The 16966-nt window shown below is 45.5% G+C and overlaps 2 protein-coding genes across 2 annotated transcripts in view; both read right to left on the reverse strand.

Moving 5' to 3' along the window:
* Positions 1-7201: 7201 nt before the first annotated feature.
* On the reverse strand, positions 7202-16776 carry LOC308288559 (uncharacterized protein). Its single transcript, XM_080730031.1, has 4 exons — positions 16740-16776; positions 11027-11168; positions 9439-9537; positions 7202-9146 (listed from the first exon to the last, which is right to left on the reverse strand). Exons 2-4 carry the CDS (start codon positions 11106-11108, stop codon positions 8896-8898), a joined length of 432 nt encoding a protein of 143 aa, XP_080586157.1. The 5' UTR covers positions 11109-11168; positions 16740-16776; the 3' UTR covers positions 7202-8895.
* Positions 16567-16966, reverse strand: part of LOC308288956 (NACHT, LRR and PYD domains-containing protein 3-like) — a gene marked incomplete at its 3' end in the record, with an annotated part of 43232 nt that continues 42832 nt past the window's right edge. The window contains exons 15-16 of the mRNA XM_080730429.1: positions 16766-16850; positions 16567-16574 (exon numbers count right to left, since the gene is read on the reverse strand). Of these exons, the coding sequence (XP_080586555.1) occupies positions 16567-16574; positions 16766-16850 (93 nt within the window). The remainder of the gene's footprint in view (positions 16575-16765; positions 16851-16966) is intronic.

The raw sequence follows: 16966 nt of genomic DNA on the forward strand, positions 1-16966 counted from the left end.
CCTAGAAAGGATGTGAACAGGGAATCAACATCTTCTCACTTCCTCCTAGAAAGGATGTGAACAGGGAATCAACATCTTCTCACTTCCTCCTAGAAAGGATGTGAACAGGGAATCAACATCTTCTCACTTCCTCCTAGAAAGGATGTGAACAGGGAATCAACATCTTCTCACTTCCTCCTAGAAAGGATGTGAACAGGGAATCAACATCTTCTCACTTCCCCCTAGAAAGGATGTGAACAGGGAATCAACATCGTCTCACTTCCTCCTAGAAAGGATGTGAACAGGGAATCAACATCTTCTCACTTCCTCCTAGAAAGGAAGTGAACAGGGAATCAACATCTTCTCACTTCCTCCTAGAAAGGATGTGAACAGGGAATCAACATCTTCTCACTTCCTCCTAGAAAGGATGTGAACAGGGAATCACTCAACATCTTCTCACTTCCTCCTAGAAAGGATGTGAACAGGGAATCAACATCTTCTCACTTCCTCCTAGAAAGGATGTGAACAGGGAATCAACATCTTCTCACTTCCCCCTAGAAAGGATGTGAACAGGGAATCACTCAACATCTTCTCACTTCCTCCTAGAAAGGATGTGAACAGGGAATCACTCAACATCTTCTCACTTCCTCCTAGAAAGGATGTGAACAGGGAATCAACATCTTCTCACTTCCTCCTAGAAAGGATGTGAACAGGGAATCAACATCTTCTCACTTCCTCCTAGAAAGGATGTGAACAGGGAATCACTCAACATCTTCTCACTTCCTCCTAGAAAGGATGTGAACAGGGAATCAACATCTTCTCACTTCCTCCTAGAAAGGATGTGAACAGGGAATCAACATCTTCTCACTTCCTCCTAGAAAGGATGTGAACAGGGAATCAACATCTTCTCACTTCCTCCTAGAAAGGATGTGAACAGGGAATCAACATCTTCTCACTTCCTCCTAGAAAGGATGTGAACAGGGAATCAACATCTTCTCACTTCCTCCTAGAAAGGATGTGAACAGGGAATCAACATCTTCTCACTTCCTCCTAGAAAGGATGTGAACAGGGAATCAACATCTTCTCACTTCCCCCTAGAAAGGATGTGAAGATGGAATCAACATCTTCTCACTTCCTCCTAGAAAGGATGTGAACAGGGAATCACTCAACATCTTCTCACTTCCTCCTAGAAAGGATGTGAACAGGGAATCAACATCGTCTCACTTCCTCCTAGAAAGGATGTGAACAGGGAATCAACATCTTCTCACTTCCTCCTAGAAAGGATGTGAACAGGGAATCAACATCTTCTCACTTCCTCCTAGAAAGGATGTGAACAGGGAATCAACATCTTCTCACTTCCTCCTAGAAAGGATGTGAACAGGGAATCAACATCTTCTCACTTCCTCCTAGAAAGGATGTGAACCAGGGAATCAACATCTTCTCACTTCCCCCTAGAAAGGATGTGAACAGGGAATCACTCAACATCTTCTCACTTCCTCCTAGAAAGGATGTGAACAGGGAATCACTCAACATCTTCTCACTTCCTCCTAGAAAGGATGTGAACAGGGAATCACTCAACATCTTCTCACTTCCTCCTAGAAAGGATGTGAACAGGGAATCAACATCGTCTCACTTCCTCCTAGAAAGGATGTGAACAGGGAATCAACATCTTCTCACTTCCTCCTAGAAAGGATGTGAACAGGGAATCAACATCTTCTCACTTCCTCCTAGAAAGGATGTGAACAGGGAATCAACATCTTCTCACTTCCTCCTAGAAAGGATGTGAACAGGGAATCAACATCTTCTCACTTCCTCCTAGAAAGGATGTGAACAGGGAATCAACATCTTCTCACTTCCTCCTAGAAAGGATGTGAACAGGGAATCAACATCTTCTCACTTCCTCCTAGAAAGGATGTGAACAGGGAATCAACATCTTCTCACTTCCTCCTAGAAAGGATGTGAACAGGGAATCAACATCTTCTCACTTCCCCCTAGAAAGGATGTGAAGAGGGAATCAACATCTTCTCACTTCCTCCTAGAAAGGATGTGAACAGGGAATCACTCAACATCTTCTCACTTCCTCCTAGAAAGGATGTGAACAGGGAATCAACATCGTCTCACTTCCTCCTAGAAAGGATGTGAACAGGGAATCAACATCTTCTCACTTCCTCCTAGAAAGGATGTGAACAGGGAATCAACATCTTCTCACTTCCTCCTAGAAAGGATGTGAACAGGGAATCAACATCTTCTCACTTCCTCCTAGAAAGGATGTGAACAGGGAATCAACATCTTCTCACTTCCTCCTAGAAAGGATGTGAACCAGGGAATCAACATCTTCTCACTTCCCCCTAGAAAGGATGTGAACAGGGAATCACTCAACATCTTCTCACTTCCTCCTAGAAAGGATGTGAACAGGGAATCACTCAACATCTTCTCACTTCCTCCTAGAAAGGATGTGAACAGGGAATCACTCAACATCTTCTCACTTCCTCCTAGAAAGGATGTGAACAGGGAATCAACATCGTCTCACTTCCTCCTAGAAAGGATGTGAACAGGGAATCAACATCTTCTCACTTCCTCCTAGAAAGGATGTGAACAGGGAATCAACATCTTCTCACTTCCTCCTAGAAAGGATGTGAACAGGGAATCAACATCTTCTCACTTCCTCCTAGAAAGGATGTGAACAGGGAATCAACATCTTCTCACTTCCTCCTAGAAAGGATGTGAACAGGGAATCAACATCTTCTCACTTCCTCCTAGAAAGGATGTGAACAGGGAATCAACATCTTCTCACTTCCTCCTAGAAAGGATGTGAACAGGGAATCACTCAACATCTTCTCACTTCCTCCTAGAAAGGATGTGAACAGGGAATCAACATCTTCTCACTTCCCCCTAGAAAGGATGTGAACAGGGAATCAACATCTTCTCACTTCCTCCTAGAAAGGATGTGAACAGGGAATCACTCAACATCTTCTCACTTCCTCCTAGAAAGGATGTGAACAGGTCTGCTGCACCGGCAGAAACCGCTGTCTATGAAAACAAGCCCAATGGAAGCAGCGAGGCTCAGTTTTATTACTTTACATCGGCTATTTGAAAATAGCAGATCAGCAAGCTCACAATGTTTCACATTGCGACACGTTGTTGTGAGCTTTAGATTTGCCATTTTAAAACTGACCCGTGGGGGTCCCTGCTTCATCTCTCTCTCTCTCATCTCTACTATGTATTGGGGGTCCCTGCATGTGGTCCCTGTGTAGTTTCGAGCACGTTGGAGAAAGATCATACAAGGGAGGAGGGGGATGTTCTATGACTGGTCATGATCAAGGAATCATGATTAGTCTACTAATATAGACTGACGGAATTAAAGCAGGTCATGTTTGGAATTATAACAGTTGAAATCAATAATACATCAGTATTCTAGTATTAACCTGAGGGCAGCATTAAGTGAATGTGGGGGCCGCATGTGGCCCCCGGGCCGCCAGTTGCCCATGTATGATCTATAGTGTAACAACAACTAGGAGAAATATTCCACCAACATCATGGCATCAATAACTAGAAATAACAAAACACACTGCAACGATTCATGGGTTTTATTAGAGCACAGAGCAGTGACATTTATGATAAACTGTCAAATACATTTATAATACAGCTCTGATAGTTATTAACACTTTATCAAGAGATAAAAACAAACGAAATGCTCTGTAGGGCCTACATTCACGTTCAAATACAGTTACAAAAGTTGTGGAAGAAATAAGATCCTGTGTTACAGTGGTCATGTTAAATATCATCCTGTATTACAGTTGCCTGGCGTTGCCAGCCTCTATCACACACTTCGTTTTGGGAAGAGAGTCTGGGATTTCAGGAAGAGCTTTCATTTCTACGTCATTGCCCCAAACCAAGTGTCCCAAGCCTACAGAAACCACGTGCCCCAAGCAACCCTGATTGGCCAACCCTTGAAGCTGGTTGAGGAAATAGAATCTCAATGGATCGGTGACAGACCGTACTACAACACCACTACCGCCAGGGGGTGGTGTTGTGTTCGGTCTGGTTTATTAACCAGGCATGTGTTACAGTGGTCATGTTAAATATCATCATGTGTTACAGTGGTCATGTTAAATATCATCATGTGTTACAGTGGTCATGTTAAATATCATCATGTGTTACAGTGGTCATGTTAAATATCATCATGTGTTACAGTGGTCATGTTAAATATCATCATGTGTTACAGTGATCATGTTAAATATCATCATGTGTTACAGTGATCATGTTAAATATCATCATGTGTTACAGTGGTCATGTTAAATATCATCATGTGTTGCAGTGGTCATGTTAAATATCATCATGTGTTACAGTGGTCATGTTAAATATCATCATGTGTTACAGTGGTCATGTTAAATATCATCATGTGTTACAGTGATCATGTTAAATATCATCATGTGTTACAGTGGTCATGTTAAATATCATCATGTGTTACAGTGATCATGTTAAATATCATCATGTGTGTTACAGTGGTCATGTTAAATATCATCATGTGTGTTACAGTGGTCATGTTAAATATCATCATGTGTTACAGTGATCATGTTAAATATCATCATGTGTTACAGTGGTCATGTTAAATATCATCATGTGTTACAGTGGTCATGTTAAATATCATCATGTGTTACAGTGGTCATGTTAAATATCATCATGTGTTACAGTGATCATGTTAAATATCATCATGTGTTACAGTGGTCATGTTAAATATCATCATGTGTTACAGTGGTCATGTTAAATATCATCATGTGTTACAGTGATCATGTTAAATATCATCATGTGTGTTACAGTGGTCATGTTAAATATCATCATGTGTTACAGTGATCATGTTAAATATCATCATGTGTTACAGTGGTCATGTTAAATATCATCATGTGTTACAGTGGTCATGTTAAATATCATCATGTGTTACAGTGATCATGTTAAATATCATCATGTGTTACAGTGATCATGTTAAATATCATCATGTGTTACAGTGATCATGTTAAATATCATCATGTGTTACAGTGGTCATGTTAAATATCATCATGTGTTACAGTGATCATGTTAAATATCATCATGTGTTACAGTGGTCATGTTAAATATCATCATGTGTTACAGTGATCATGTTAAATATCATCATGTGTTACAGTGGTCATGTTAAATATCATCATGTGTTACAGTGATCATGTTAAATATCATCATGTGTTACAGTGATCATGTTAAATATCATCATGTGTTACAGTGATCATGTTAAATATCATCATGTGTTACAGTGGTCATGTTAAATATCATCATGTGTTACAGTGGTCATGTTAAATATCATCATGTGTTACAGTGATCATGTTAAATATCATCATGTGTTACAGTGGTCATGTTAAATATCATCATGTGTTACAGTGATCATGTTAAATATCATCATGTGTTACAGTGATCATGTTAAATATGATCATGTGTTACAGTGATCATGTTAAATATCATCATGTGTTACAGTGATCATGTTAAATATCATCATGTGTTGCAGTGGTCATGTTAAATATCATCATGTGTTACAGTGGTCATGTTAAATATCATCATGTGTTACAGTGGTCATGTTAAATATCATCATGTGTTACAGTGGTCATGTTAAATATCATCATGTGTTACAGTGATCATGTTAAATATCATCATGTGTTACAGTGGTCATGTTAAATATCATCATGTGTTACAGTGGTCATGTTAAATATCATCATGTGTTACAGTGATCATGTTAAATATCATCATGTGTTACAGTGATCATGTTAAATATCATCATGTGTTACAGTGGTCATGTTAAATATCATCATGTGTTACAGTGGTCATGTTAAATATCATCATGTGTTACAGTGATCATGTTAAATATCATCATGTGTTACAGTGGTCATGTTAAATATCATCATGTGTTACAGTGATCATGTTAAATATCATCATGTGTTACAGTGATCATGTTAAATATCATCATGTGTTACAGTGGTCATGTTAAATATCATCATGTGTTACAGTGGTCATGTTAAATATCATCATGTGTTACAGTGATCATGTTAAATATCATCATGTGTTACAGTGGTCATGTTAAATATCATCATGTGTTACAGTGATCATGTTAAATATCATCATGTGTTACAGTGGTCATGTTAAATATCATCATGTGTTACAGTGGTCATGTTAAATATCATCATGTGTTACAGTGATCATGTTAAATATCATCATGTGTTACAGTGATCATGTTAAATATCATCATGTGTTACAGTGGTCATGTTAAATATCATCATGTGTTACAGTGATCATGTTAAATATCATCATGTGTTACAGTGATCATGTTAAATATCATCATGTGTTACAGTGATCATGTTAAATATCATCATGTGTTACAGTGATCATGTTAAATATCATCATGTGTTACAGTGATCATGTTAAATATCATCATGTGTTACAGTGATCATGTTAAATATCATCATGTGTTACAGTGATCATGTTAAATATCATCATGTGTTACAGTGGTCATGTTAAATATCATCATGTGTTACAGTGGTCATGTTAAATATCATCATGTGTTACAGTGGTCATGTTAAATATCATCATGTGTTACAGTGATCATGTTAAATATCATCATGTGTTACAGTGATCATGTTAAATATCATCATGTGTTACAGTGATCATGTTAAATATCATCATGTGTTACAGTGGTCATGTTAAATATCATCATGTGTTACAGTGGTCATGTTAAATATCATCATGTGTTACAGTGATCATGTTAAATATCATCATGTGTTACAGTGGTCATGTTAAATATCATCATGTGTTACAGTGGTCATGTTAAATATCATCATGTGTTACAGTGGTCATGTTAAATATCATCATGTGTTACAGTGATCATGTTAAATATCATCATGTGTTACAGTGATCATGTTAAATATCATCATGTGTTACAGTGATCATGTTAAATATCATCATGTGTTACAGTGGTCATGTTAAATATCATCATGTGTTACAGTGGTCATGTTAAATATCATCATGTGTTACAGTGGTCATGTTAAATATCATCATGTGTTACAGTGGTCATGTTAAATATCATCATGTGTTACAGTGGTCATGTTAAATATCATCATGTGTTACAGTGATCATGTTAAATATCATCATGTGTTACAGTGGTCATGTGTTGTGGGCGTCATACATGTAAGGTCAGGATGTGATTGGCTGCATCTGATCACCAACGTTAACATCTGGATTTGAGCGGCTAGCGCCTCTAGTGGAGGAACAATACACTGCAGTCTTCTGGAGTCAAGATGTGGAAATCAAAGGAATCAATCAGAATAAACAGCAGCCATGCTTTAATCTGATCTGATCAATTATCTGATATACATATTACATCTTTAATCTGATCTGATCATTTCCTCTTATATACATTTATTACATACATCTGATCATTATACATTTTTCATCTGTTATATATATGATCATTTATCTTATATACATAGGCTATACATGACATCTGATAATTCTACATCTGTCATCTCATCTTATCTGATCATTTTCCCTTATATACATTACATAGATCTGACAATTGTACATCAACTTTGATCTTTGTCCAGTGAATGGTGATCGAGTGAATCTCTTTATTAGACATAACTGTAAACAGAGGTACAGTCAGACATTAACAGGATATTTCACTTAAAAAAAAAACTTTTGGTAATTTTATCGTCTAATCAGGCTTTTATGAACACCCCGAACAGTTTTTAATTTGCTTGATTCAATATTTAGATATTAGATTTCTATCATGGTTAAAATGAAGTTTGAAGTTACAATGGTTGTGTGTGGGGAGAGAAGCCCATACAGTGTTTCCCTGTTTAAAGTGGAATATCCCTTTAACTCTAAAAGGACAACACAGAAATGTCCCGAGGACTTGTATTATGTTGTGTTATGTTTATGCCATGCTGATGAATTGAACCCATAACACCACAATATAAAACATGTCATCAACAAAAACAAAACCCCATTATGTACAAAATAGAAAAAGGAAACATGTCTTTGAGCATTAACTGTTTCACTGCCAGAGTTAAAACATCGTCTAGCCTCCCCCCTTTCCAGTGATTTTGAGCGTTTTCACTAAAATTTGAAGATCTACAGAATTATTTATCCACCGCGGATGTAAACAAAGGAGCTCAAGTTGGAAAGACCAGAAAAACAACCTTTTTATTCACGATCATCTGGTCTTTAAAAACGTATCCGGGAAAAGAATCAGAGAATTTTCTCTGATTTACATGGAGGCGGACAGAGCGGAGAATTTGGGGATGACCGATGATGCAATCTCCCATTGCATTCTGGGATTTGCAGTCCTGCTATCACTCAGCGCCCGCGATCATAAACCAAAGAAATAAAAATAAAAATCTCGTCTTTAGCGATGTGGACAAAGGACAGATTGACGAGATTTCTCCTCGTTGGCAGAGCCAGAAAAGTCGTTACGTTTTCAGAAAATCGAGTTTACCTATAAAATATAAATGCACAACATCTGTCTGTCTTTCCTGAGAGCATTCCTCGCTCTCGTCTACAGAACCGTCCCAACATTCTACTTGGTAGTCGTCACAGAGGACGAGAGGGATTATCGTACAGAGTGGGAGGTCGGTCGGATCAGCATCATTGTCCAGAATCAAAACTTCACAACGCTCTGTGTATGTCTGTGTCCCTTTTATGTCCATATATGGAGACCTCTGATTTCATTCCTATGATGTCATAGTCCTGACATCATAGCCTGGCCGCCAGGTAGCCTACTATGCTCAGAGGACAATGGGTGAGCCCAAGCTGGAAGGTTAAGCAGAAACCTCATCAGTTTGTTTTGGGCTGTTTGGAGCATTGTTTTTAGGGCTTTTGAGGCGTCGTGGTACATAGGTTTTATCCCAGTAAGTCCTTCATAACATCACTTTGATGCTCGAGTAGGGCGTTGAACAGGACTTCTGCTAACGCCTCGCTGCTCACACTTTCAAGGACCACCCTCATGCGGTCTCGATCTGTGGTCTCAGCACGGACTTTGGCGAACAAACCAGCGGCGAACCCCGAGCTTATCAGGTCATCAACGATGTCATCAACGTTCTTGACGTTCCTGACCAAAGCCCCCCGATTCTTGATGAAGAAAGCCCTGTTGTCTTTACACAAAACAAAGGATAACATTTATATATGTTTATATATATATATATATATATATATATAGCCTATATATATGTAGCCTATTAAAATGTCTTACTGACACAGACTGACTGACTGACTGTCTAGCAGACAGATTGACTGACAGAGGGACTTTTAGGCTGCGGTCAGACAGTCAGCTGCAAGCGTCATGACCCCCATCCACTCCCATGTTAAAGGAATAACTTCCGGGTCATTCCCTTTAACATGGGAGTGGATGTGGGTCGGACTGCACCCTAAACACACATTGTTTACCTTTGACCTCCGACCCTCTCTGTGTCTCTGCTTCCTGTCCTGTGACCTCTGACCCTCTCTGTGTCATTGTTGACGAGTCTGGCTGACTGGGGGCGGGGCCTGGAGAAAAATAATGCAATTATACAACTGTAACGGAGGTGATGGGAACCTCCCCTCCCGGGCTTTGAACCCGCGCCTTCCGCGTGAAAGTCCAATATCTTAACCATCACTCCAAAGGGATATCCCCATGGAACGAGGGAGATACTAGACTTTTGAGGCTTCAAGATGGGGCTGTGACTCTCTCCGCCACACAATGTTTTATCAAACAACAGGTTGTTCTGAACAAAGCAATCTGATTGGTTGAAATAGCTCTCTACCCATGCTAAGCAGCTACGCTAGCAGTTTTCATAGGAAGTTCATTGTAGCTAAATGTGGCCACAAAAATGACACATTTCTATCGAATTGGAGTTTCTTTTTTAAGGGTAACTGTTGTAGAATTGCTACGTGATTATCGGTACACCAGTGTTGCTGCAGGAATGAGGCGATAGTACATCCTCTTGTGTAATATGTCTTGATTATTAAACGACTGACTGATCCAAACTGACTAAATGTGTGACTAGAAGACAAATAAAACCTCCTTATTTATTGTTTTTCCTTACTTTCTTTTCTTTCCCCGCCAGGTCGGGTTGCATACCAGTGGCACGCACATTTTGGAAGTCACAGCCAATTGGAATGGGGTATGAAAAATCTGATTCAGACAGCTTGAGTTCTTGGTCACATGACCCCATAGATGATGTGTATCGATTTAAACTATGGCAGAACATTTTCTGGCACAAACAATAATGATACTTAACTCTTTTACCGCTTCGAACGTTAACGCTCGTCCCAATTCTGACAGCGGCGCGTTGCCAATACGAACGGCCGTTCTTTTACCTTGTCTGATGACTGTAAGCTGATGAGGGGTCGCGCGGGTGTGTACAGTAAAAACATCTCCCGTAATGCTGCTTTCAAATCTCCACCACACGTAAACATCAATGATGTCCGATTCACTTCCTGGCTGTTCTCTGTGGACCTGATCTAGATTATGCATTTCTATGCTCTGAACGACGGAAAGAGGGGAGGGCCATTTCACATCCATTCATTGCATAAGGCTTCCCCCTGCCGTCAGTTTGGCTACAGTACATGTATATATGTGTTTATTGAAAACGATTATTTTTGGAAATCATCCATAGATAATTTTCTATAACATCGCAAAGGTAAGCTACTTTTTGCTGGCACCAGCACAAATAAATAAATATTAAATCTTGCAGTAAAACTGTTAAGGGTGGTGGCAGAGTGTTTATAAAATCAATATCTATGGTCTGGAATGGAGTCAGGCTCTCTCAACATGTTGGACAAGTCAAAGGATGTTTGATTCATGTAGAAACGGTTACGTTTTGACCACATCTTCCATCATTGTCAATTACTAAAGCTACTCATCTTACCAAATGGAAAAGGCAGTTATAATGAGGAAGATAAAGTTGAATAATTGTGCATTTTAGTAGAATTGTGTCAGCCCAGACTAGTTATGATGAGGAAGATACAGTTTAATAATTCTGCATTTATTTACCTATCAGTGGAATTGTGTCGGTCCAGACGTCTTTACCATCAGGTCCCAGTAAGCTCAGTGAGTCTGCTGCACTGTGATCCATCCTCACCAGAAATGTTGGATGGAAATTTGGTCCGTAGTTATGATAATACGTCACCGCCTTCTGAAAACAGAGATAGCTTAGCTTTTAGATATATAACTATTGTATTACTTTACAGTGCTAATAATAGATGTAGATAGTAACACTATCGGTAGTCCTAGTGGCAGAACTAGTACTAAGAGTAGTAGTAGTAGTATTAGTAGTAGTGCCCAGGAGCAGTATGGGTTAGCGCCCCCCTTCCGTGAGGAAGAAGCCCAACAAACCCACGGTTAAGCCTTTAGGAGGCCCATTCAAGCCGCAAGCGGAGCCTGCAGCACCATCATTGCCTAGGTGGAGCCTGCAGCACCATTGCGGCTCAAGAATCCACCACTCCTGAGTGAAATGCCTGTAACTGGGAGTCTGGTACAAGGTACAGGTCCTGGACCTGGTGAGAGCAGAGAGGACCTGGTGAGAGCAGAGAGGACCTGGTGAGAGCAGGAGTGGACCTGGTGAGAGCAGGAGAGGACCTGGTGAGAGCAGGAGAGGACCTGGTGAGAGCAGAGAGGACCTGGTGAGAGCAGGAGAGGACCTGGTGAGAGCAGGAGAGGACCTGGTGAGAGCAGAGAGGACCTGGTGAGAGCAGAGAGGACCTGGTGAGAGCAGGAGAGGACCTGGTGAGAGCAGGAGAGGACCTGGTGAGAGCAGGAGTGGACCTGGTGAGAGCAGGAGAAGACCTGGTGAGAGCAGGAGAGGACCTGGTGAGAGCAGGAGAGGACCTGGTGAGAGCAGGAGAGGACCTGGTGAGAGCAGGAGAGGACCTGGTGAGAGCAGGAGTGGACCTGGTGAGAGCAGGAGAGGACCTGGTGAGAGCAGGAGTGGACCTGGTGAGAGCAGGAGAGGACATGGTGAGAGCAGGAGAGGACCTGGTGAGAGCAGGAGAGGACCTGGTGAGAGCAGGAGAGGACCTGGTGAGAGCAGAGAGGACCTGGTGAGACGTAGGAGAGGACCTGGTGAGAGCAGGAGAGGACCTGGTGAGATGTAGGAGAGGACCTGGTGAGAGCAGGAGAGGACCTGGTGAGAGCAGGAGTGGACCTGGTGAGAGCAGAGAGGACCTGGTGAGAGCAGGAGAGGACCTGGTGAGATGTAGGAGAGGACCTGGTGAGATGTAGGAGAGGACCTGGTGAGAGCAGGAGAGGACCTGGTGAGAGCAGGAGTGGACCTGGTGAGAGCAGAGAGGACCTGGTGAGAGCAGGAGACGACCTGGTGAGAGCAGGAGTGGACCTGGTGAGAGCAGAGAGGACCTGGTGAGAGCAGGAGAGGACCTGGTGAGATGTAGGAGAGGACCTGGTGAGATGTAGGAGAGGACCTGGTGAGAGCAGGAGAGGACCTGGTGAGAGCAGGAGTGGACCTGGTGAGAGCAGAGAGGACCTGGTGAGAGCAGAGAGGACCTGGTGAGAGCAGAGAGGACCTGGTGAGAGCAGAGGACCTGGTGAGAGCAGGAGAGGACCTGGTGAGAGCAGAGGACCTGGTGAGAGCAGGAGAGGACCTGGTGAGAGCAGGAGAGGACCTGGTGAGAGCAGGAGTGGACCTGGTGAGAGCAGAGGACCTGGTGAGAGCAGGAGAGGACCTGGTGAGAGCAGGAGTGGACCTGGTGAGAGCAGAGAGGACCTGGTGAGATGTAGGAGAGGACCTGGTGAGAGCAGGAGAGGACCTGGTGAGATGTAGGAGAGGACCTGGTGAGAGCAGGAGTGGACCTGGTGAGATGTAGGAGAGGACCTGGTGAGAGCAGAGAGGACCTGGTGAGATGTAGGAGAGGACCTGGTGAGAGCAGAGAGGACCTGGTGAGAGCAGGAGTGGACCTGGTGAGATGTAGGAGAGGACCTGGTGAGAGCAGAGAGGACCTGGTGAGATGTAGGAGAGGACCTGGTGAGAGCAGGAGAGGACCTGGTGAGATGTAGGAGAGGACCTGGTGAGAGCAGGAGTGGACCTGGTGAGAGCAGGAGTGGACCTGGTGAGAGCAGGAGAGGACCTGGTGATAGCAGAGAGGACCTGGTGAGAGCAGGAGTGGACCTGGTGAGAGCAGAGAGGACCTGGTGAGAGCAGAGAGGACCTGGTGAGAGCAGGAGTGGACCTGGTGAGAGCAGGAGAGGACCTGGTGATAGCAGAGAGGACCTGGTGAGAGCAGGAGAGGACCTGGTGAGAGCAGAGAGGACCTGGTGAGAGCAGAGAGGACCTGGTGAGATGTAGGAGAGGACCTGGTGAGAGCAGAGAGGACCTGGTGAGAGCAGAGAGAACCTGGTGAGAGCAGAGAGGACCTGGTGAGAGCAGGAGAGGACCTGGTGAGACCTAGGAGAGGACCTGGTGAGAGCAGAGAGGACCTGGTGAGAGCAGGAGAGGACCTGGTGAGACCTAGGAGAGGACCTGGTGAGAGCAGAGAGGACCTGGTGAGAGCAGAGAGAACCTGGTGAGAGCAGAGAGGACCTGGTGAGAGCAGGAGAGGACCTGGTGAGACCTAGGAGAGGACCTGGTGAGAGCAGAGAGGACCTGGTGAGAGCAGAGAGGACCTGGTGAGAGCAGAGAGGACCTGGTGAGAGCAGAGAGGACCTGGTGAGAGCAGGAGTGGACCTGGTGAGAGCAGAGAGGACCTGGTGAGAGCAGGAGTGGACCTGGTGAGAGCAGAGAGGACCTGGTGAGAGCAGAGAGGACCTGGTGAGAGCAGAGAGGACCTGGTGAGAGCAGGAGTGGACCTGGTGAGAGCAGAGAGGACCTGGTGAGAGCATAGTGGACCTGGTGAGAGCAGAGAGGACCTGGTGAGAGCAGGAGAGGACCTGGTGAGAGCAGAGAGGACCTGGTGAGAGCAGGAGTGGACCTGGTGAGAGCAGAGAGGACCTGGTGAGAGCAGAGAGGACCTGGTGAGAGCAGAGAGGACCTGGTGAGAGCAGGAGAGGACCTGGTGAGAGCAGGAGAGGACCTGGTGAGAGCAGAGAGGACCTGGTGAGAGCAGAGAGGACCTGGTGAGAGCAGAGAGGACCTGGTGAGAGCAGAGAGGACCTGGTGAGAGCAGGAGAGGACCTGGTGAGAGCAGAGAGGACCTGGTGAGAGCAGAGAGGACCTGGTGAGAGCAGAGAGGACCTGGTGAGAGCAGAGGACCTGGTGAGAGCAGAGAGGACCTGGTGATAGCAGAGAGGACCTGGTGAGAGCAGGAGAGGACCTGGTGAGATGTAGGAGAGGACCTGGTGAGAGCAGAGAGGACCTGGTGAGAGCAGGAGAGGACCTGGTGAGAGCAGGAGAGGACCTGGTGAGAGCAGAGAGGACCTGGTGAGAGCAGAGAGGACCTGGTGAGAGCAGAGAGGACATGGTGAGAGCAGGAGTGGACCTGGTGAGAGCAGGAGAGGACCTGGTGAGAGCAGGAGTGGACCTGGTGAGAGCAGAGAGGACCTGGTGAGAGCAGAGAGGACCTGGTGAGAGCAGAGAGGACCTGGTAAGAGCAGGAGAGGACCTGGTGAGAGCAGAGAGGACCTGGTGAGAGCAGGAGAGGACCTGGTGAGAGCAGGAGAGGACCTGGTGAGACCTAGGAGAGGACCTGGTGAGAGCAGGAGAGGACCTGGTGAGATGTAGGAGAGGACCTGGTGAGAGCAGAGAGGACCTGGTGAGAGCAGGAGAGAACCTGGTGAGAGCAGGAGTGGACCTGGTGAGAGCAGGAGAGGACCTGGTGAGAGCAGGAGAGGACCTGGTGAGATGTAGGAGAGGACCTGGTGAGAGCAGAGAGGACCTGGTGAGAGCAGGAGAGGACCTGGTGAGAGCAGAGAGGACCTGGTGAGATGTAGGAGAGGACCTGGTGAGACAAGGAGTGGACCTGGTGAGAGCAGGAGAGGACCTGGTGAGAGCAGAGAGGACCTGGTGAGATGTAGGAGAGGACCTGGTGAGAGCAGGAGAGGACCTGGTGAGAGCAGAGAGGACCTGGTGAGATGTAGGAGAGGACCTGGTGAGAGCAGGAGAGGACCTGGTGAGAGCAGAGAGGACCTGGTGAGAGCAGAGAGGACCTGGTGAGACAAGGAGTGGACCTGGTGAGAGCAGAGAGGACCTGGTGAGAGCAGAGAGGACCTGGTGAGAGCAGAGAGGACCTGGTGAGAGCAGGAGAGAACCTGGTGAGAGCAGGAGAGGACCTGGTGAGAGCAGGAGAGGACCTGGTGAGAGCAGAGAGGACCTGGTGAGAGCAGAGAGGACCTGGTGAGAGCAGGAGAGAACCTGGTGAGAGCAGGAGAGGACCTGGTGAGAGCAGGAGAGGACCTGGTGAGAGCAGGAGAGGACCTGGTGAGATGTAGGAGAGGACCTGGTGAGAGCAGGAGAGGACCTGGTGAGAGCAGAGAGGACCTGGTGAGAGCAGGAGAGGACCTGGTGAGAGCAGAGAGGACCTGGTGAGAGCAGAGAGGACCTGGTGAGAGCAGAGAGAACCTGGTGAGAGCAGGAGAGGACCTGGTGAGAGCAGAGAGGACCTGGTGAGAGCAGGAGAGGACCTGGTGAGAGCAGAGAGGACCTGGTGAGAGCAGGAGTGTACCTGGTGAGAGCAGGAGAGGACCTGGTGAGAGCAGAGAGGACCTGGTGAGAGCAGAGAGGACCTGGTGAGAGCAGGAGTGGACCTGGTGAGAGCAGAGAGGACCTGGTGAGAGCAGAGAGGACCTGGTGAGAGCAGAGAGGACCTGGTGAGAGCAGAGAGGACCTGGTGAGAGCAGAGAGGACCTGGTGAGAGCAGGAGAGGACCTGGTGAGAGCAGAGAGGACCTGGTGAGAGCAGGAGAGGACCTGGTGAGAGCAGAGAGGACCTGGTGAGACGTAGGAGAGGACCTGGTGAGAGCAGAGAGGACCTGGTGAGAGCAGAGAGGACCTGGTGAGAGCAGGAGAGGACCTGGTGAGAGCAGAGAGGACCTGGTGAGAGCAGGAGAGGACCTGGTGAGAGCAGGAGAGGACCTGGTGAGAGCAGGAGTGGACCTGGTGAGAGCAGGAGAGGACCTGGTGAGAGCAGAGAGGACCTGGTGAGAGCAGAGAGGACCTGGTGAGACGTAGGAGAGGACCTGGTGAGAGCAGAGAGGACCTGGTGAGAGCAGGAGAGGACCTGGTGAGAGCAGGAGAGGACCTGGTGAGAGCAGGAGAGGACCTGGTGAGAGCAGGAGTGGACCTGGTGAGAGCAGGAGAGGACCTGGTGAGAGCAGGAGTGGACCTGGTGAGAGCAGAGAGGACCTGGTGAGTCGTAGGAGGGGCCCGAACAGGAGTCAACCCACAGAGCCTGGTCCTTCCACGCGCCAGATTTCCTCTCCCAGTCTCAGCAGAGTAGTTCCAGAGCGGTGGAGTGAGTGGTCCTGTCTTTCCCTAATTTAACTGATTGTTCGTAGCTACTGGGACGTAAGTCGGGACATGTTCAACCCCGGCTGGGTCACCCGAGTGAGGAGTATGATTGCGAGACCTGAAACCCTGATGAGCTTGGGCTACATCACTGAGGATACGTCACAGGTCAGGTGCATTCATGGGATGTTTTTTTTTTTTTTCCATTATAGTAGTAGTATTAGTAATCACCAGACATTATCAAGACATCAAGACTCATATTTTGTTTATTTTATCAAACAGTAAAGTCTATAATCCCTGTTTTAATGTGTGATACCTCAGGGTGTACTTTCTGTGAAGTACTTTGCAGTCTGTAGTCTTGGTATGGGATGAGAACACAGGTGGAGGCGGTCTCGATGTGTTCTTTGGTCTTATGCTGTGACTCCACCTACAATGACAGCAACAACATAGTTCAATTATAATGTCTGATCTGTGGCCACATTTGTCAGATTATGTTTGGTTGACGGTACTGCTTTGTCAGGGTTTAATTGCTACCATCAATAC

Source organism: Nannobrachium achirus (genome assembly GCF_963921795.1).
Source record: "Nannobrachium achirus genome assembly, chromosome: 7".
Classification (NCBI taxonomy): Eukaryota; Metazoa; Chordata; class Actinopteri; order Myctophiformes; family Myctophidae; genus Nannobrachium; species Nannobrachium achirus.

Coding starts and splice junctions, on each gene's coding strand:
- LOC308288559 (XM_080730031.1), bottom strand. CDS start 11,108: ATGGATCACAGTGCAGCAGACTCACTGAGCTTACTGGGACCTGATGGT. Junction 9,538..11,026: donor CGACACAATTCCACTGATAG/GTAAATAAATGC, acceptor ATTTTTCTCCAG/GCCCCGCCCCCAGTCAGCCA. Junction 9,147..9,438: donor GAGAGGGTCGGAGGTCAAAG/GTAAACAATGTG, acceptor TTTTGTGTAAAG/ACAACAGGGCTTTCTTCATC.